Here is a 21,768-nt window from a genome sequence, read left to right as displayed (position 1 = left end):
CCAGTGCCCAGTGTGGTTGGCACAGAGAAGGGGTGACGTCAGATAGGTGACAGGAGCCAGTGAGTGTAACTTCTGTTGGCCACCGGAAGGTCTGAGTAGGGGTTACACTCCTGCTGCTGTGGAGAGGATTTCCCAGGACTTGACAAAGGGCCAGCTCAGGGGCTAGTGCAGAGATTCAAGGAGAAAACAGCTGTGGCTTGGACCAAGATGGTAGCCGTGAGAAGTGACTGGGTTCTGGGTATATTTTTAAGATAACTAATTGGGTTTGTTAATGGTTTAGCACAGAGCTGTGAGGGAATAAAATAAAGATGACTATACGGTTTCAGCCTGAGCAATTTGAGGGATGGAATTGTCAGTTGCAGAAATGGGGATGAGCAGTTTGGGGGGAGTGAAAATTAGGTGTTTTATTTTGCATATGATAGATTTCAGAGGAGGAGCTGGGTGTACCAACCTGGAGTCTAAAAGCGAGATCACTCTGGATTCCTTAGTCTTTACATGGTGTTCAAGGCCAAGGGAGTTCAAGGTTAGAGGAGAATGTCTGAGGACTGAGCCTGGTGCCATCTTTTGTTTAGCTGTCTGGAGGATGAGCAGGAAACAACAAACAGAAAAAGATTGTGTGAAGCCAAAGGAACAGTCAAGGGTGGTGCTGAGAGCCAACCAGAAAATGTGTTTCAAGGATGGTCATCAATGATTCAAAAGATGCTGAGAGACTGAATAAGCTGGGAACGGGTAACTGCCTATTGGATTTCCCCACAGAGCTTAGTGATGGCCTTGACAAAGAGCAGTTTAGTGGAGTGAGAGGTAGGGTCAAATTCTGCTGGAAATGGGTTCAAGAATGAGAGGGACAATGTGGGCAATTCCTTTGAGAACCTTTGTGTGAAGAGAAGCAGAGAAATGCTGCAGAAGCTGTAGGGGAGCAAGGAATAGAAGGATAGGGACTAGGACTTTTTATTTTTACTTCGTTTTTACTTTTGATGGGAGATATGCATGTTAGTGTGCTGACATAGAAAGTAAAACATAATTCTGGTGATGGAGAGAGGGGGAGTCAGGAGAGGTGTCCTTGGGAAGGTGAGGCATCCTGGGCTCCACTTCCCAGTGCAGGGTGGCCGGGACCACAGCGCTCATGCAGGTGACGGCAGAGACGGTGGGTACAGATTGAACAGACAGTGGATGAGAGGCGAATCCCATTCTTATGACTCACTTTTATTCTGACATAGAAGGCAGACCAAGCTGGGCATCATGCCATGCACTGAGGGGTTGCCGGTTCTGTTCCTGGTCAGGGCATATGCCCAGGTTGGGGGCTTGATCCCTGGTGGGGAGCATGTAGGAGGCAGCTGATCAATGTTTTGTTCTCACCTTGATGTTTCTCTCTCTTCCCCTCTCTGTCTCTCTCTAAAAAAAAAAAAAACAGCTGTGGCTCAGAGAGAGAGTGAAGAAAGTGTGCGATGAGCACCTAAAAGAGGAGCAAGTGGGACAGGGCTGTGCGAGAGGATCCCGGCAGCACTGAGGATGCGCTGCTGGCGAGTGTCACGAATTCAAAGAGACCAGGCAGCAGAGATGCACTTTTCCTGAGCTCTTGTCAGCTGCAGAGGTGCTGGAGTAGAGTGACTGAGTTAGACTTCACGGGGATGGATCGCCCAGCAATGAGCAGATACTCACTTTCGCTTCAAGTCCAGGGCTCCTCCCATTCAGCCTCCCACTCCATAAGCACCTCTTGCCACTCCTCTCTCCCCCTCTGTTCACAGGAGAAACAGAAGGGCCAAGAGTGTAAGAGGCTTCCCTCTGCTTTGTTTCTGTTTAGTTTCATGGGCCAAGAGTTTAGATGCAACTCATTTGCTCTGAAGGAAATGTTAACTCCTGAGAACTTAGAGCAACCTCCTTGAAATCTGAGAGTAGCTCCAGCGTCGGGTAGGAACACCAGAGCTTGGCTGTGTCTTGCCCGGAGGCTGCCTCCCGAGGGCCTGTGGATGCCTCTCAACCTGAAGAATCAGCTTGCTCCTCAAATGCTGATTAAGCCCCCACCAAGACAAGCACTCTTCAGGGCACTGGGAACAAAGCTCCCCATCTCCAGTAAGACAGTACGGACCTTACAGCCTGGCAGGGGCTGCCCCAGGGATGGATGTGCCTACAACTGCTTGTCCCGGTTTGTTTTCCTCATGGGATGCACAGCCCATGGGGCAGACCCCATGATCCCTCCACACACCTGGAGCTGGTTCGGAGGGCCCCACAGGCTGGCCATGGTCCAGGCATCTCACAACTGATGTTGGGCAAGTTGGGTTGGTGTTGGCGGGTCCCTTCCAGGGGGGAAGAGCGTCTAGGCCAGCCATGGGCAAACTACGGCCCACGGGACGCATCCGGCCCGTTTGAAATGAATAAAACTAAAAAAAAAAAAAACCGCACCCTTTTATGTAATGATGTTTACTTTGAATTTATATTAGTTCACACAAATACTCCATCCATGCTTTTGTTCCGGCCCTCCGGTCCAGTTTAAGAACCCATTGTGGCCCTCGAGTCAAAAAGTTTGCCCACCCCTGGTCTAGGCCATAAACCAAATCTGTGTACCTTTTATGGGGAGGCTCTAGGGCAGTGATGGCGAACCTATGACACGTGTGTCAAAGGTGACACGTGAACTCATTTTTTGGGTTGATTTTTCTTTGTTAAATGGCATTTAAATATATAAAATAAATATCAAAAATATAAATCTTTGTTTTACTATGGTTGCAAATATCAAAAAATTTCTATATGTGACACGGCCCCAGAGTTAAGTTAGGGTTTTTCAAAATGCTGACACACCGAGCTCAAAAGGTTCGCCATCACTGCTTTAGGGGATGCCTCTGAGTTGTTTACCAATCCTAACAGGGCAGCAGGCACATCTCTTAATGGTCTTTCCTTGGAGTTCAATTGAAACCAAGAAAATAGGCAAAAGGACCCTTGGGGAGGCTGGGCAGGGAAAAGGGGGTAGGAAGTCTCCAATGTAATTGTGTGCACCAGCCCACGGCCTCCTTCTGCCCCACCTGCCTTGTCCACTCTGCCTGCCTAATTGCCCCTAGTGTGGTTATGTGGGTGCAATGAGCAGAAATCCTCATTTTAGCTTTCAAGCAGGAATTTTTTAGAATATACAGATCCCAAGAGAAGGACATACAGCTGGACCACTCAAGGGACCTTCCCAGCCACTCCTTTCCCCTGTGGGCAGCCCCATCGCACCTCCCTCTAGAGCTAACAGGTCTCTCATCCCCACTTCTCTCTCCAAACCCATTTCATCCAGTTGTAGCTCCTTCTGCTCCTCTGTCTCTACTACCCACACTTCCCTATCCAGGGTCTCAGCTGTAAGCAGAGAAGCCTAGAGCTCCAAAGAGGTCTGAACCCCAGCTTGGAGCTTCTGGACAGAAAACTGGGCTCCCAGGGGAGCTGTACCTCTGACAGAAAAAAACTCCTGTTTCTAACTCAGAGCTTGGTCTCACATAGGCTCTCACTGGCAGTCCCTGTGAGTCAGGTCACCCCCAAAAGAACCTGCTCCCTTCAGGGCTCAGTTTCACCAGGGCTGGATGGCATTCTAGCTTCTCTGACTCCTTCCCTACCCTTAGCATGCGTTAGGAAAATGCTCCCTGAGTTGTGAGTCCCGCGCCCTGACTGCAAGGTCCATGAAGTCAGAGAGGAAGCTGTCTTGTCCACCGAAGTCTCCACACCACCTAGAATAGGCCTGGCATGGCGGTTATCAGCTGACTAATACAATAAGGGCCAGCAGCCATGCAGGGCGTGAAAGACCAGGGACTTTATTTTTAACTAGAGACCCGATGCAAGAAATTCATGCAAGGCGCTCAGCCCTCACAGCTTCCAGCTTCATCTGGAAGGTTGCAGACGGTCATTCTACTGTTCAGTCTAATTAGCATATTCGCTCTTTATTATATAGGATGCTACGTCATTGTGAAGAGTCTACCTCATTCTTAAAAGTTAACCCAGAGATTGCTCATTCCTAGAGTTAGAACAGTGGTAGAGTGTGTGGACCAGCACGGCACGGGCTCTTGGGGAACCCACAAAACCCCAAGAGGCTTCTCCCCACCTGTCAGCTGAGAGTGAGAAGCTCAAGTTGAGTCACTCATAGCTAGTTGGTGTCTGAGCTTCGCTGAGGTCGAAGTAGAGGCAGGTGTGGACTGATTCCAGTGCAGTGAACCCTAGGGGACAGCAGGCTGAGAGAGGGGGGAAATGGCTGCCATGCACACTGTTCCAGTCTAACCCTCATGTCTCCTGGTGCTACTAAGCCTAGGGTCGCAGCTGGGAGCCAAGACTGAGACTCAAGGCAAGGGGTGTGTCTCACATCCCAGAGTGAGCAGAGAGACCAGGACTCAAGCACTGGCCTACCAGCCTTCACAGCCACGCTTGTCTCAGGACACCACGATGCCGCTCACTGTGGCCTCCTCTAACCCTTCTCTGGTCGCCCAGTCCATTCTGCACCTTAGCAACCACACTGTGGTCACCCTGTACGTAGGAGGGAGGATCTGGGCTCAGTGGTGACGCGGTCGCGTTGAGCCTGGGACAAGAGAGTCTGGAGGACAGAACGCCCTGGGCTCAGACATCAGTGGTGTTTGTGTGGGCCTCCCTTCCCAGCATGGTTGACTGTGGACCAGAGAGAATGAGGTAGAAAGTGGGAAGGGCTGACCTCCGTGAGGACAGAGCCCTGCCGGTCAGCGCTGCAGACCCCAGGATGGTGTTGGATAGCCCTTGAGAGAGTCAGGGCCTGGCTTTCAGAGGGCCCCTGTCTGGGAAGAAAGGCTCTGGTGCAGGGTCCTCAGCAGGGCCCTCAGGGACGGGCCTGTTTGTCTCCCACTAAAGCCTGACAAGCCCAGAGTGGAGGTCTCCTTCCCACAGCCTCCAGCAAGCAAACACCAGGGCCCTCTCCCAAAGCCATCCCTTCTGAGCAGAGGGCTGCCTTGTCTTTCAGAGGGAATTCCAGCAAAGTCAAGGACACCTGGGGAGAGGGTGCAGCTTTCCCAGCTCATGGTCAGTGGAGGAGGGGGGCAGGTGAGCTCCCAGAGCTCTGGCTCATGTTTAGCATTACAATGGCCTGTTTTCCACTCACCACTGCAGCTAGAATTACATGCCCCTGGGGCCCGAGGGAGGAAAACCAAGTCCCGAAAACTCCAAATGCTAACACTAATTTTCAAGCCGGTCGGCTGCTGCATTTGAGTACATGTCTTTATTAGAACAATTATAAGTGCATATACAGTACATCTTTTCATGGATATGAAAGTAGAAATTGTTTCTCAAAAGGAATTGTTACTTATTAAGAAAGCACACTGCAGATAGGAAGCTGCCTTCTCCTGGACCATTTTCACATTATCTGGGAGATGCAATTTAAACAAAACAAGATACAGTATTTATCACATTGAACACTGAACCCATCCCTGCTCAGGGGCTGAGAGTCCAGCGAGGTTGGGGACTAAGGACTTCCCTGTGGGGTTTGTCAACTCGGCTATGTCAGTGGTCTGCTGAGAGGACATGGGTGGTTCCCAGGGTGGGTTCCCTCAGAAAGGGTCAGAGAAGATGTGTGGAGGGGCGAGGACCCCACAAATCTCATCCAGCGGCAGAAGGGCACTTCCCTGAGAAGGGTGATGCAGTCCCAGTGCGGGAGACCGTGTGGCCACACCAGGCAGTATTCAGAAAAGGAAGGTGCCATAGAACCCCCCTCAGGACTCCCAGGGGCGCAGCAGCCTTTGCTACGCAGGCCCTCTGCTCAGACAGGCAGGGGGCTCCTTCTGAGGCTCCTCGCTGGGTTCTCAGCACCTGGCCAGAGCAGGACAAAGAACAGTACGAACAACACATGGCACAGATTCAGGTTCCAACACACAGCACACAAGTGAGCCCCAGTCCCCAGAGTTCACCCCACGTGATGCAGAGGCTGGTGAGGAAGGGCTGCCCTGGAGGTCATGCTGAGCCCGAGGGAAGGTCAGGTAGAGGCAGTGCTGGGCCTGGAGGAACAGCTGGGTGACCCTGATCACCTGATGCACTTGACTTGAGTTTTGAAAGCAAGAGGGAGAGCCTTTCCTTTGCAAAGGGACTATTTAAACGTGTGTGCTTTAGCCGGAACGTCTCCTTTCAGGAGCAGATTGCAGATACAGAAGTTGTTACACAAATAATTTTCCCTGCAGCTTCTACTCTTACCTATTTCCCCTCCTGTCAGGAGACACAGAAATGACTCTATATTTAACTGCAGTCAAGATTTAGGGCCGTATTTCCTCTGACTTGGGAGTTTAGTGGCTCTGGCTCATGGATTCCAGGGGAAGAAGCTTCCACATTTTCCATGAGGTTTTTAAATATCTTGGAAATGTTTTTAAATACCTAGAAAACGAGCCTCCCACTGAAAATGCAATAATAATTTCATGTATAATTCAGGAGCCCTGTAGTGACAGGTTAATTTTAAAAGAGGGTTTAAAAACCAGTCCTGTCTGCCTTATAACTGATAAAAGCCCCCATGCTCTATGCTTCCAATAGAAGGTAGCCGCTTGGAGGAGGTGAATACCTGTTTGGTTGATGGAATGGCTTTGTAGCATGAAGATTCACTTTTAAGAAATACTTATGGAAATGCCTAACACCTGTTCCTGATAATCCAATGATTATTAAATCTACAAACACCTACAATTCAAATTCATTTCCCTGTAACGTACTTCCTGCATGCTGTTTGCAGGGGCCTGTCAATGGATACATCCCTTGTTTTGCCTTCTTTTTTTCCACTTTCTGAATTTTAAAAACTTTACTGGATCTTCAATCAAAGGGGGAAAGTATTAGTGAGACCAAATAAAAAACAAAACAAGCAAAAACCCCTCAGTGCCTCCCTTTTTAAAAAGTGAAATTTTTAAGTTGTTTAATATAATTCCACAAAATGCCCTCAGCAAAGGGAAACATCTCCAGCAGCAGGGCTCTTTGCCAACTTCCTGCACGTCCGTCTAAAAGGGAGGCCGGGGTGGGCCTCCCGGACGCAACGGTAACAGCAGCAGCAGAAGAGCCAGGGCCACAGGCAGGTGAGGCATGATGGGCTGCCTGATGGAGAAGAGATGAAGTCAGATTTAATCAGGAAAACAATACCCACGATGAGGTATTTTATGGATTGTGTTTTTAAAACCAAGATAACAACTCTTTTCTTGTTATTTCTGTTATTCTCAAAACAATGCTGGCTTAACCCAATAAAGGCACAACTGTCTGTAGCTCTGAGCTATCCCCACCTATGGAAACGTGAGGGGCCGCGTTCTTGGAGGTCAGCACTGATGCACACTGGCTTCCCTGGGGCTCCGTCCATCCACCATGGCTTTGTGCTCAGTGGGGAAAGCAAGGCCACCCCACCCACGTCACGGCAGCCCTAACCAGGGGCCGGGCTCAAGTCCCCCGGGCAGCTCCTCTCCCTCAGCCTCTGCATGTGGGGAACTGACAAGGCAGCACCGAGGACACGGCTTTGAACAAGAAAACAGGATCAGACAACAGACAATATTGCAAAGTAGACACAGATGTGCACAGCGTTTCCAGGACCTGGTAACAGAATACACTTTGGTTTGTTTCTTGAGGCCCAGTTTAAACAAAAGCTTTTGTCTTGAGAGTCCTTCCCGGGTCACGGACAGTCTCAGATGCACATGGTGATGGATGAGAGAGAGGATGATGCGAAGAGCATGATGAGATGGAGAGGAGAGCGCGGATGAGGCCCCGCCCTGGCCTCCCTCCTGCTGCCTGCCTGGAAACCCCTGCCTGGCCTCTAGAACCTACCTCCTGCCCCCTGTGGCCGCCTTCGCTGCGGTTTGCCTGCAGATGGGTCCTGACCCTCCTGGTGGCTCTGCCCCTCAGCCTGGGGTCCCAGTCTGTGCAGCTCAGAGGCATACAACACTCAGGGACCCCTAGTCAGACTGGGGCTCCACGCTACAGATATAATAATGCACAGAAAATAATGGTTTTTGTCTAAGTTCCTATTTGTCACCAGTGACATTGGATAATTAAGCTAAATGAAAAAAAAAAAAATCCAAATATATTTTGCTACATAATCAAACGGTGAAAGTAAGGTAAATTGTGCAAAACCAAGCCCTGGGAGCGCACTGGGCCCTGCCCGGCTGCGCCAGGTGACCACGGGGCCCTTCCTAACACTGGCTTCGCCCAGCCTCCCCCCGGAGGCCTCCTGGGCGCTGACCCAGCCTGCGCCTCTCACATCTTGAACTTCCTGTTAACAAGAAGAGAGGGAGACACCATTAAGGCAGGTTCCCGCAGAGGCCCGGCCTCGCATGAGGCGCCCAGCCCACCGCGGAGGCAGCTCCTGACCTCCCTTCCGAGGCCCTGGGGAGGGGAGGGCGGTGAGAGACAGCATGGCCATGGCGAAGCACAGGGTGGCAGGAAGGTGGGAGGGGGAGAGGACAGATGGGCAGAAGCATGATCGTGGCAGATGAATGAGGGCACGGAGCCAGGCTGGTGTAGAGGCCACAGGACAAGACAGGCCTTCGCCACTGCAGACCTCACACACCACTCACCTGGAGCAGACACGGGACACTGCCCAGTGTCAGCCCGGCTCTGCACTGAGGCCCGGCTCTTCGGCTCTTCCCCAGCCACCCAGGACCCTTCCACGGGGCCGGGGCTATGCCGGCTTGTCGGACACAGTGAAGCCCAGGGCCGGTGGAGTCGTGTAACGGCCGGACGATGCTGGCCTGCAGGTCCTAACCCTGGGCCAGCTCCCTTAGTCCCCGCAGCACCCCCTCTCCAGGACAGGAGGGGCACTGTCCCCCTGAGCACTGGTTTGTCAACGCAGGCTGGCCACAGCTTGACCTGTTGCTGAAGGGCAGCTGCTCCTGTGCTCAGGGAGGACCTGTCACCCTCTCTAGCAGAGGTGGCTGCTCCCACAGTGTAAAGAGCGAAGGACAGCATGAGGCACAGGTCTGCTCTTCTGTCTCGCTGGCGCATGTGCAAATTAGGAACAGCCCAGCCAGGCTCCCCGACCAGGCCTGCTGCTGCTTCTGCAGGAAGGACGGCGGCCCTGGCCACCCAGTGAACATCCGGATGCCTCAGAGGCAGGAGGGTAGTGTGTGACGGAGGGTGTGAGCCCCCACGCATCCAGGCACAGGCCTACCACCCCCGTGCTGGCAATAGGAGTGAGGCTGGGAGCCTTTGCCAGCTAGAAGGGATGCAAAGACGTCTCTCCAGTGGCAAAGGGAAGCTGTGGTGCTCTGTGCTGTGACCACCAGGGGCACCTTAGAGCACCAGGGGACAGGGCACCTGGACACAGGGGAGTCTGACACACAGGCACCTTGCACTCTCTTCTCCTGAAACCCGTCAGCTCTAACCTCCATCCCCTGCATCTTTCTGGATCCATGTGATGAAACTGTGACCAGGGCTGGGGTGTGGGTGTGTTTATGTGTTATGGGAGTGGGAGGAGGGCAGATAGGCAAGGCATCCTTTGTCAAAGCAGTGCTGACATCGGGGCCTTGCTTTCCCCCGACCCCCTCCTTCTGGTCCTAGTTAGACTTGGCAAGAAATCTCAGACATAATTCTGTAGGGAGGGCAGTGAGTGAAGTTCTAGAATCTAAACCTTGTCTCTTTAAGCAGATATTTCCCAGGAGTGAGAACTGAGGCAGCTGTGTCCGTCCTGCAACCTAACCGCAGGGTCGCAGAGACTCTTCCAGAGGAGGGGGAGGGGAGCTAGGAGCCCCAGAGCTGCCGGCCCTTCACAGAGGGCCTCCACACCCGTGTAAGGAATCTAAAATAAATTACCCGGCGCACCGAGAAGCACCTCATTCAGAGACCCACCTGAGCCTGGAGGGGGAGCCACTCACACAGCTGGCCTGGGGAAGGGGCTGGAGAAGTCCACCCGGGGGCAGAGGTGAGGGCCAGGCAAGGGACAGGGGCAAAGGAGTCCACTATCACCTCGAATGGAAGGGCCAGGCCAGCTCTGCCCTGAAAAGGCCTGGTTGGGCAGCACCACCGGCAGCAATGAGAGGGCATAGGCACATGCCCCCTGCTGGCCGGGGCCCGTGCTGGGCGAGCAGACTGTGTTGGGTGGTGGCCACGCAGGCGCATACTGGTCTCAGACAGGAGCAGCCTGTAGGTGTGCCCCGGAGGGCTCATGGGCCTTCTAAGGGAGGGAGTGAAGGGCAGGTGGGAGGCTCAGAAACTCGGGGGATGATGGAGACCCAGGTCACTCTAGATAGAGTCCCGGGCTCTTCTAGAGGGTCCTGAGCAGGGTCTCCACGTCCCGGACCCCAACCTCAGTCTCTGCACAACTACTGTCTTCAGAATTTAGCAGACCAGGAGGGTCTCAGTAAGCACAACAGGCAGGGCCAGCATGGCCACAGCGATGGCAGAGCGCTGCTCCCCTAGAGTCCGAGCGCCCCGGAGGCCGGGGTCTGCTCTGAGGAGGGTAGAGCCAATTTACAAAGCGCTGGGAGGGAAGCACAGCGCGCACTGCGGTCCAGCTCCGGGCGGCAGAAACTAGTGCTTCCTCCTCTGAGCAGCCTTTCTCTTCTTCTGTCGCTTCTTTTTTCCTATCTTTTCTTTTTTCCCCACTTTTTCTTCTCTGCGCCCCCTTAGATAAAATTAGTAGAACCATTAATGACGTTGAAATAAACAGGAGTCTGCCTCACTCTGCACAATATTAACACTGGCCCCTGGACTGGTGCCATCTGTCCTCAGGCCTGGAGGCCCCTGGGCAAGGCCCTGTCCATCAGCACCTCATTGAAGTAAAGTAGACATTTGCTTGGATTCACAAAAATGCGAGGCTTCCCCACACCTGTGAACTGAGCACAGCAATCGCCAATTTGCCAACGTGACCCTGGCTCCCGCTGTTGCCTGCGGCTTGCAGTGGGGAAAGGAATTCACATCTAAAAGGGTGTGAAGACTAACCAGGGCCAGGCTGGACTGCATCTCTGTCTCCCCCCACCTGCTTTCCCAGGCTTCCTTCCTTCTCAACACAGAGCTGAGCTCTCTGTTTAACGTGAAAAATCACTGCATTGCACATCAGAGTCTCGAGCCCAGGGTTTAGTAGGCCTGCCAGGAGGAGAGAAGGCAGCAGCATCCCACCTTCTCCTTTCTGGACGCCTGTGGAGACCCCTGGGAATGGCTGAGATTGTTCTGAAGAATGAGGGAGAGAGCTGGTTAGCAGAATTTTATTAGAGCAACTGGCTCGTGACTGTCACATTAAAATGATTCAAGCTGAATGGTATTTAATGATTTATGGGATACGGCCACCTGTTCCTGGGAAAGCTTGATATGAACCATGGGCTGGAAGGATGGGAGTTGTACATGGGAAAATGTGAGAGCTGGATATTATAAGGGTTGAGTGTCTAGAGATTACGTGGGGATGTTAGGAGAACCGAGGAGAAGGAAGGGGAAGAGGAATTAGTGAGTCAAATATTATTCTTCAGAAAACTAGCACCGCTGCTTCCATTGGGTTAAAAACAAAACCAAAACAAAACAAAAAACAAACGCAAAAACGTGAGTCGCAGATTGCATTTGCTCCTGGGCGAGGCCCGTGTGCTGGCTCCCACACGGGAACCCGCAGGAGGGACCCATGGCACCTGACCCGCGTCGGGAAGGCGGGAAACGTGTAAGAGCGCCATGTCTCACAGCTAACGGGTTTACTTCAGACAATAACTCCCACATACAGTAGGATGCTTGTACCATGAAACAATTGGCATTTTATTGCTGGTGCATATAATGTCACATTCGATACAATCTCAGTACAAGTGAAAAAATACACTGTGCCCAACATTGAAAAGCTTCCATCACATTTCTATGTATTTCTTTACAAACTGCCAGTAGCTTAAGGTAATAGAGAAATGTGTCTACTGACATTCATATGGCTCCACTTCAAACGTATGAATTGTTTGACTATAAATATATTCTGGAATACATTTGTCTTATAAAGAAATGTTTAAAAAAGTGTGCACAAAAATATATAAAAAAAAATGCCTTGCAAAACGTTACAAACACCACCAGGCCCATCTGTGGATCACATTTAGGGGTGGAAATTTCACCTTGCCAGCATCTCGGATTGAGCTGTTGTGGCTTCAGGAGCAGGAGTTAGTGGTAAGAGGCGCTTTCATTCATTTAATTTGCACCTCAGGTTTCAGAAAACTTAGCATTTGCAGAGCCTCCGGGGCACACACATGCCTCAGAGGCAATCACTGAAACCAGATTCCTCCAAGAACGCTCTCAGGTTGAAAATGCATTTGAGTTTGCAGAGACTTGTCTCTCATGGGAAGGGGGGGGCACGGGGTCCCACGCCCCGGGAGGCCAGCTCCGCTTTGGGGGAGGCTGGAGCAGATTCTCACAGAGGGCCTGAGCAGGAGGGAGGGCACGGGGAGGAGGGCGCTGCGGGCCGCAGCCCCAGGTCACCCTCCTCCCCGAGCACGGAGGGAAATGCGAGCGAGCGGAAGCGAGGTGAAAGCATGCGCTGGCAGGAGAGGGTCTCTGAGCACAGTCCCCAGTGATGGCTGCGGTGCGGAGCCCGGAGGTCCATGCCCTGCGCTTGAAAGAGGGGGTGCTGGCAGCTGTCTAGTACGGCCAGTGTCTGGGGCTGCCCTGGGCCCTCATTCCAGGAGGGGTGCGCCCCACCAGAGCCCCCAGTCTCCCTCCATGCCTCCGCTTTTGGAGGAAGGCCACTTTTTTGAGCTCCACGCTTGGCCATCACCTGACTGTGTCCAGACTCCCCAGGGGAGAAGAGGAAAAATCCAAAGCAAACCAAATACAGATATTAAGTAATCATTGATTTTAAAAGGGATAACGAGAATGATGATGATTGTGATGATCACAGGGGAAGTGACTGGTGGAAAATGCTGTTGGGATAATACAATTTCTCAGAAAAACCCCAGCTGTAAAACAGCCAATGTGCAAGGGTCTGGGTGAATGAATATAAGCTGTGATATCGTACCATAGGCTATAAATGCAGATGTCTACATGCCGGGCAAACCTCCCGCCCGTGCCCAGGCCAAAGCGCTGCCCCAAGCGCACACCTGGCCCTCGCCACGCAGGCCTTCCTCCCCACGCCTTTGCCCTCTCAGGACTTTCACACAGTTTTAGCTTTCCTCCAGTGGCTCTAGTGGAAAGTCCTTTCTGGCGGTTGTGCTTACTTGTTTAAAGCTTTCTCCAGGTATTCCTGAATCCACTTCAGTTTCGGGTCGATGCACACTTGTCTGTTGTTGTTCTTCAGCTTGGCCCTGCAAGGACAGGAGAGGCGGGTGTGCACCTGCGCATCGGCTCACCTGCCGCCCACGTGGGACCCTCCCTGGAGCCAGGTGCCGGCGTGGCAGAGTCCCCATAGGAATCATTGGGGTTGGGATTTGAGGGAAACGGAACACAGAGCCTGAGAAGCAAGAGCAAGACACAGGGCACGCAGGGAGCCTGTGGCCAGATGTAGGGGCAAAAAAGAAGGACCTTATCTGCAAGGTTATGGGAGCTTGTGAGGATAGCTGGAGAGTACCCGCAGATTGTTGTTTTGGTGAATCATCTTGACAGTACAAGGAAGACAGAAATACACGTAAGCCCAGGGACAGAGTGGATGGAAGTTCAAATCTGGGTACCACTATGGGCTGATTCTGTGTCTGCCAGACCTGAACTCGAGCCCAAACTTTGGGGAGGCCAGTGTTTCTCTAGTCCAGAGGCACGGCCACTTCCTGTGCCAGAGGGAAGACGCTTAGAAAGAAGAGGCAAGGGCCACTGTGGGCACAGAAGGGCACTGAGGGGCGGCTTTGGAAACTCCTGCGCTCTAAGTCCTTGTGGTAATAACAGCTGCCTCTAATTATGCCAAGTTCAAGGCCGGACACTTGGCATGTGTCATTTCTCTAGCTTCACCGAGTCCGCCAGTTAGGTGTCACTGTGCCCAATGGATGCAACATTCCCGGAGGATGACGCCCAGACTTACACGATCTGAAGGGCACAGTTTGGAGTGTTGAGGATTTTGAGATGCTTGACGTTGGCTCTCGCAACATGGCTCTCGAAGAATCGGCAAGGGCATCTGTAGCTCAGGCTGACCGGCTTCCCTATAAGAGGCAATCAGAACAAGGCAGCTCGTTATTATCCCGCCAGGCCTCAGAGACGCATGCGTATCTGGGTGTGCAGCTGGGAAAGGATGGTAGAACGACGGTAGGATGGAGAGCGATGGGTGAGCCACTGGTGCATCCATGCAAAGACCTCCTCCTTGGGGGGCTCGGACTCAACTTCGCCAGGGCCAGAGGCCGAGAGGACCTGTGGAGAGATGGACCCTAGGAGGAGGGAGGGTGGGAAAACGACAATAAGCAGTCCCTGCTCAGATTTCTTAAGATAAAGGATGTTAATCACAGGACAGAACTATTTCAGTCAGAGGCACCGAGGTTCCCAGCTATTCTGTGCGAAAGTAACTCTCCAGAGCCACCTGGGGAAGTCTTCCCTGCTCAGACCCAGGTCCACGAGCTAGCGCTCCTCCCTCCTCTGGCACAGGCCTCATCCCAGGAGCATCACCCACTTCCTGGGATTACTGCCCTCCACTACCCCCGCCCCCTGCAGTCTTCTCGCCTCATTTACCTTAAGCCCAGGCAGCCACAAAGGAATCCTGGCTGGTTTCCTACCTGGGAGTCCCCAGAGAACAGGACAAGGGCCTACTTCTTTCCAGCCCTTCCCAGAGGCATGGAGACTATCAGGGTGGAGTCAAATATGGCTTTCATTGCAGGGACCCTACGGCCTCCTGGGTTGTATTACATCTTTGTTTGCACATTCACCAATTTCCAAAATGCCATAATTGCCACTCATTAGTGTAAATTAGCAAAGGGCTCCTGCCGAACCCACCCTTACCCTTTAAGTCTAGAATTGCAAGCCCGGGGAGGCTGGGATCTGTGAGGGTTTTTCCTGCAGATTTTATCCAAGCCCTACTTAATAACCCAAATTATTTGAGTTTGTGGATCCTTTCATCAGGGATTAAATATATGTCTGAGAATATTTAGTCCAGAGACTTTTTTTTTTTTTTAAAGTGTCTTGTTTACAGGGCTCCCAGAGGTCTCCCGTTGGTTCTGAGGTTGTGCACTTTGGGGTAAGAGAGCTGGGGAAGCCGCACGAAAGCTTGCAAAGTAGGGACAGCTTAGATTTTTTTTTTTTTTTCTAAAGGCTGCATTCAGTTGAGAAACGGCATGGGGTGGCCAATTTAGCCACCAAGTCCTGGAAGAGCAGACCCCCTCCCCTAAACCAAACTCAATGTCCTGAGAAACAGAAGGAATAAAGCCTGGTTCAGAGCGCTCAGTGGACTCACGGTGCAGGAGAGCACGGAGCAGCCTTCACAGGGACCCAGATCAAACCCAGAAAGTCCCTGATGGGGCCTGGCTCTCAGCAACCGCACAGACACCTCCCTTCTGTCCTGCCTGGTAACCGGATCACCTGGAAAGCAAGCCCAGGGCCGAGCGAGGCAGCTGGGCTAAAGCAGGAGCCAGGTCGCCCTCTGAGTAGCCCGCCTCCAGGTTCCCTAGAATTCTCATGGGTCCTGCTGAGCTGAGCAGGGCCTGGGGCTGAGGTGAGCCAGGATAGGGCTCAATCCTGGAGCAACAGGGAGCTGGAAGGCGCACAGTATGAGCGCTGCGGGGGGAGGAGGTGGGGGCTGCTGCTCTCCAGTGTCCAAGGAGGCGTCCTGGCTCCACTCAGGACAGGCCAGGCTTAGGCTGGACTCAAAACACAGGCTTTCTCATTTGCTCCTCTCCCTCCCTTCATCCTCTGGGATCATCCATTCCTTCAGAGCAATTCTTATTCCTGCTCCCAGGACCCAGGTGCCTGTCTATCAAGTGGGGATTTTCAATAGTTTAATATTATTATTATTGATTTTAGAGAGAAGAATGAAGAGAGAGAGGAAGAGAGAGAGAAACATGGATTTGTCGTTCCACTTATTCATGCATTCATTGGTTGATTCTTACATGTGCCCGACCTGGGATTTAACCTGTAACCTTGACATATCAGGACGAGGTTCTAACCGGCTGAGCTACCTGGCCAGGGCCTCAATGGTTTTTTCAAGTGACAGAGTCCAAGTGCCCTTATGGAGAAAACTCAGGGCTGCGTCCACTGTGTCCTTTCCTACAGCTTCCTGTCACTATTCCTGACTTCCCCAACTGTTTTGAGTGTGACATCACATACAAGAAAGACACCTGACTAGCCCAGCTGTTACTGAGGGTTGGGACCTTCGCTTTATTTCAGAGCGGTTAAGCAGAGCGACTTCCACTTTAATGAAAAGACAGACCCTGGCCAGGCTCTCCAACCGAGCCTGGGAATGGGGCCCACCCTCGGTTTAAGCCCTGGAAGCTGGGACACCCAGAACACCAGCTTCTTGGCTGAGGTCAGCCAGGGAGGAAGGGCAGGATCCCAAGCCTGAGCCTGCACAAGGGTATCTCCGGGAGCAGCTGTGGAACTCAGCATCGGGATACGGGCCCCAGGAGTTAAAAAAAAAAAATGCATCCTGGCCTGGGCATGCAAGGAGAAGCAGGCCAGCTTGGAGTCCAGCACTCTGGACTGGACACTTGGCTGCCATGAGGGGCAAGCGACCCCCCAGATCAGCGATGCCCAGGATTCAATGACCTGAGTCCTTGCATTCCAGTCCTTTCTGCAGCTAGGGCAGCAGCATTTATCTGGAGAGAGGGGTGTGTGGTGGCGCCTCCACTCTCACAAGACCATTCAATTGTTAATTCCCAAACCAGAATGCCTCCCTGACCTGGGGAGTCAATGTGGAGATCCCAGCCTAGGATACTGTTTCAACAGGAGAAACTTTTTAACTTGCCTTTGATCTGGTCCCTCTGCAGCTCTGACCAGCAACTCGCTACACTATTAGAGAGCACTTTCCAGGGGTCAGCCAAGAACCCATTAGCTCAGGCCCCCTGCCTGGTCCAGTTGCATGAGAGCTCACCTTACCCAAGCCGGCTCCCCCACCACAGCCTGCCAGGAGGCAGCAGGAGTCTTCCCCCCAACCCAGCCGAGTGCTCCAGGCCTGCGTCCTGCACAGACCCTAGGGGCACCAAGAGCACTCAGCAGCGGTTCTCAACCTGTGGGTCGCGACTCCTTTGGCGGTAGAAGGACCCTTTCACAGGGGCCTCCTAAGACCATCCTGCATATCAGATATTTACATTACGATTCATAACAGTAGCAACATGACAGTTATGAAGTAGCAACGAAAGTAATTTTATGGTTGGGTCACAACATGAGGAACTGTATTTAAAGGGCCAGGAGGTTGAGAACCACTGACTCGGAGTGTCCTTCGTCCCTTTGCAGAGTCTGTTGTAAACTTCGCAGCCAAGAACAGAACAGGCAGCAAGGCCTTACTAACATGGTTTTGTTTTTGTTTTTTTGCAAGTTTATTTTGGTTTGCAGCAGCGGCGGTGTCCTGTGACAGGACAGGGCGATTCTCTCACGCTTCAAAAGGAAAAAAGCTCTCTCGCTCTCCCGGTGAAACTGGACACCGCCTCGCACAATGGCCTAAGGCCTTGGCGATTGAACCTTGTGGTAGAGCTCATTCTGAGGTGGCCAGTGCCCTGGCTGCACAAAGGCGCATTTCTGCAGGTGTGTTTTGGGTACATGGGCAAATGCGACTGTGATGACCCCAGGGCCTCTCTAGAGGGACCCTGTGAAGAGACAAGGAGGCCATGGCTGGGTGCATGCCCAGGTTTGGCGCGTCGCTTCGGACCTCGGAGCTGAGCTGTGTAGAAGCGCGGCCAGGTGGGTGGCGCAAACCCGACAGCTGCTCGCATACCCGGCGCTGCAGAGTGAGCGCCGGCCGCTCGCGGAGGGACCGCCAAGCTGCTGCACCGGATCGCACAGCCTCCACAAGCGCTTTGTCAGGCTTGCAAAGAGCTCTTCCCTACACCAACCACCCGCCGATCGATCGCACCTCCAGCCCTTGAGCCCACCCGCCTCTGGAAAGCTAGCCAGGCGCGGGAAGACTCTAGCTCCGGGGTGGATGGGCAAGGGCCGGGTACCCCCGCCCCCCTGGGCTTCCAACTCGGTTCCACTCCCCCACCCCTCTCCGGCGCCCACTCAGAAACTCGCCCTCGGCGCGCTCACCCAGTTATCTGTCCTGCAGGACCTCGCTCTGCGCTCCCGCAACCCGAGCCCGGCTGCGAAGTGCAAAGCCGCAGCGTCCCGGCGCTAGGCTGCGCGCGGGACTCGACGCCGCACCGGGAGGGAGCGCGCCCTGCGAAATGGGCAGCGTCTTTCACTGCAGAGCAGTTTGCATCGGGTTCGCTCCGGGCGGCGCGGACGAAGAGGAGTCGCGGCCCCGCGCGGATCCGGCGCCCTGAGCCGAGCCTGGAGCCAGGTGCCGGCCCGGCCTCCGCCGCAAGCACACTCACCGTCACTGAGGCAGAGCGCAGCCAGCACCAGGGCCAGCACGGCAACGATCTTGGCATCCATGGCACGGGCTGGCGGCTGTGGGAGGACCAAAGCCAGACGCTGAGCTGAAGCGGCTGCGGAGAGTGAAAGTGTGGCAGCCAGGGAGGCGCGCCCGACGCTTTAGAGGCTGGAGGGGGCGGGCGGGACGGGGCGGGGCGGGACGCGCGGCGAGGGGCGGGCCCGGAGCCAAAGCTGCGACCGCCGGGGGCTCTGACCAGCGTCCGGTCCGCAGAGCCGCTCCAACTGTCCCTTCCCTGCCAGGGGCGCTCCGGGGCTGCGGTGCGCCCAGGCCGCTGGCCTCCGCGGGTGCCTATGGGCCCTGCTCTGTAAGCCTGACTTGCAGTGAGGAACCCGGCCTCGCAGTGAGGCTGGCCTGAGGGCTCATTATTGTTCCCCGTGCTCAGTGCTCAGATGGAGACTTTGAGTGCAAAGGCGAGATCTGAATGAGAAGCAAGGAAAAACAAGGAGGAGCGGAGGGCGGAGGGCCGGCTGGGAAGGCTGCATCGGATGCAGCAGCTAAGAGTGTATTGTGTTTGGAGTGCAGGGCCTCGAGGTGACCTCCTGCCCAGGCCCACTGCGGGGCCCCAAAAGCTCGGCCTAAGTGGGCACGAGACCGTCTTTGCAGTCAGAGCAACTCCCTCGAGTCCCAAGCCCACACTACTGCTTACTAGCCCCACCTCGGTTTCCCCAACTGTAAAACTGGGCTCTAGGTAAGATGTGCCACCAAAAGGACGGAAAGCAGATCGCCCGTGGCTCTTACAAAGTTCAGGCCCTGGCGCCTTGGTCTTCTCAACTGAGAAATGGGCTACTCACAGTTTCTGGGGGTGAGACTGGGGAAATGGACAGAGAAGTCCTCGGTACTCATTACATGGAGGCCAGGAATAACTGTAAACCTCTGCGTTCTCCCCCTTTCCAGGGAATGTCCTGCAGGACCCAGAGTGCTAAGAGGAGAACTCCTCTTCTTTCCCCTCTGCCCTCCCCTGACACGCCGCTGGCATTGCCCTTTCTGGTGGGAGAACAGCAGGGAGGCGCCCCTGGCAGGCCACCGGTCCCTGTGGGCACTGAGAGAGCTGTGGTGGAGCGGGAAGGGGTGCAGCGGGCACCACTGGAGGGGTGGGGTGAGGAGAGCGCTGTTTGGGGCCTTCCTGGTGCCACAGGCGGCTCCAGCCATGTCTCCTGCCCTTTCCCGCATAACCAGATAGTGGAGTGGATTCTGTCCCCATGTCCATCAAGGGAGCACGCAGTGGGGCAGGCCTCTGTCCCGGAGGAGTCCAGCAACCTGGACCACCGAGGAAGTGGGTGTGCCCAGGGGCCGGGACTCTTCTCCAGCGCGGTGCCATCCGAGAGGGTAGTGGGGGGGTGGGGTGGGGGGGGTCGGCAAGAACCTACAAGAGCTTCAGGACTCTAGTCCTGGGGATGGGTGTCTTTTGTCTTTTTCTCCAAAACTACTTTCCTGCCCAATTAGATGCGCTGTGAACTTGCACTCATTCCCCATTCACTCCGGCACTGGGCCTGGAGCCTGGAACCCCCCTGCCTTGGTTCCTGCCTGTGAAGAACTGACAATCCAGTGGAGAAGACACCCTTGGACAGGCCTCCATCTCTTTGAGGCAGAGCTGGAGCAGGTCACCTCCAGGCCTGGCCTGCTGCCAACAGCACTCAGCGCAGCGGCTGGCTGGGCTCGGGCGCCCTCTGGTGGTGAATCTCCCCCGTCCTCCCCTAGGTCCCTCCCCCTGCCTCCCGTCTGCGGGAAGGGGGCGGGGGTCCTAGAGGCTCAAGCTAAGGCGCTTCCCCACATCCTTGTGTTGCTGGATAAACTAGGCGGGCCAGGATTTAGGGGCGCACCTGGCGTCCGGAACCCGGCGTGCGCTGCGGGCGGCCTCGCCTGCCAGTCTGACCAAAGCAGAAGTCAAAGCCTCAGGCTTGCTTCCTTCTTGCCCCCAAATGAGTGCGGGAGAGGCTGCGTGGCTGGGGAAGAGGGGAGCCTGGCTGGCGGTGCCCTGAAACCCCAGGACCTACACTCCGGAGCCCACCACCTCCACTGTTCATTTGCTGAAACACTTACTGAGCACCTACTAGTGCCGGACACATGTCTTTAATACCGGAATACTTTAGTAAGGAAAGCACAAAACCCCTGTCATCATGGAGTTTACATGGGGGGGGGGGGGCACTACACCTAACTAATTAAGCACAGAGTTTATAGAAGGTCGAAGGTCATTAAATGCTATGGAAACAAGGAGTTGAGGAAAGGGGGCGGATCTTAAATAGGAAAAGCCAAGGATCTGTGTTTTAGATAAAAATCCCCACAATTTTTCAGTTGGCAAGCTATTTAAATTTCAAACTGTGCAGGCCAACGCTCTGGGGCCAGGGGCCAGCGGACTGTGCCTTTTTAACCTGGGCTCAGCCTCGGGGGCACCCCCAAATGCAGGGCAGCAGTGCCCACCGCCCTTTCTCCTGCCCTTTGCTTATGCCACCCACCATCTCTGCTTGAAAGACTTGAATTCACCTTTTTCCCTTTCTCTGCCAGGAGCTCTGTCCCCACCAAGACTAGAGCAATGCTCCCTTCCCTGTGAGACCCCCCACATCTCCCCACTCAGCGTTCATGATTGCTGCCCCTCAGGACACCTGTCCTGTGGCCTTGGAGAAGGGAGGGAGGCAGGAGCCTGCCAGTTGAGGTAAAAGGCAAGTGCTTGGCCTGAGTGTGTGTGATGATCTCTAAACCCCAGATACCTGAACGGCCCTCGGCCTGGGCTGTTCCATCCTTGAGGGTCCGTGGGTGGGCTTTTGAGGAAGAAACAGGGCAAAGTTGAGGGTTTGCACCAAATCATTGCTTCCCAACAAGATGACTTTAGGTGGTACTTGGAAAACATTATTTAAAAAAATATGGATTTATGCATTTATTTATTTTTGTTTGTTTCTATTTATTTTAAAAGTAATAAGAAAAATATGACTGGCAAATTAAAGCAGACACTTAGGATTGATTTCATTCTTAAAAAGTATCTGATTAAGTTTTAAAAAGTAACTAGATTGGAACTGACAGCAAGAAATCATGTAGGCGGTTGGGGATATATAAACAATTAGTGATACAAAAAGACCTGAAGTTTGAAAATGATGCATAAAGAACATTTTTTGTATTAGTTAACACTTTCTACCCCCCTTTTATTTTTTTTCACTTTTATACTTTTTATTTTCTTTTTTAAATCCTCAACAGAGGATATGTTTTCATTGATTTTTAGAGAGGGAGGGAGGGAAGGAGAGACAGGTTGAGAGAGAGAGAAAATGGTTTCTTCCCTCTGGTAGGTACCCCAACCTGGGATCGAACCCGAAACCTAAGTATGTGCCCATAATTGGAATCTAATCCACAACTTTTGGGTGCATGGGCCGATGCTCCAACCCAGTGAGCCCCTGGCCAGGGCCTTCCCCCTT

At 53.5% G+C, this 21,768-nt stretch overlaps 1 protein-coding gene across 3 annotated transcripts; it reads right to left on the bottom strand.

Annotated features, from left to right (window-relative positions):
• Positions 1 to 5,175: 5,175 nt before the first annotated feature.
• Positions 5,176 to 18,460, bottom strand: CXCL12 (C-X-C motif chemokine ligand 12). Of its 3 annotated transcripts, none has more exons than XM_036355945.1 (4): positions 18,306 to 18,460; positions 13,880 to 13,997; positions 13,089 to 13,175; positions 5,176 to 7,035 (listed from the first exon to the last, which is right to left on the bottom strand). In XM_036355945.1, exons 1-4 carry the CDS (start codon positions 18,364 to 18,366, stop codon positions 6,942 to 6,944), a joined length of 360 nt encoding a protein of 119 aa, XP_036211838.1. In that variant the 5' UTR covers positions 18,367 to 18,460; the 3' UTR covers positions 5,176 to 6,941. The 3 variants fall into 3 exon arrangements, with proteins under 3 accessions (XP_036211838.1, XP_036211840.1, XP_036211839.1); XM_036355947.1 differs by lacking the exon at positions 5,176 to 7,035 and adding an exon at positions 7,987 to 8,194; XM_036355946.1 differs by lacking the exon at positions 5,176 to 7,035 and adding an exon at positions 10,369 to 10,543.
• Between the last annotated feature and the right edge of the window lie 3,308 nt (positions 18,461 to 21,768).

Source organism: Myotis myotis, unplaced genomic scaffold (genome assembly GCF_014108235.1).
Source record: "Myotis myotis isolate mMyoMyo1 unplaced genomic scaffold, mMyoMyo1.p scaffold_m19_p_24, whole genome shotgun sequence".
Classification (NCBI taxonomy): Eukaryota; Metazoa; Chordata; class Mammalia; order Chiroptera; family Vespertilionidae; genus Myotis; species Myotis myotis.
This window is presented reverse-complemented; position numbering and strand designations above follow the sequence as displayed.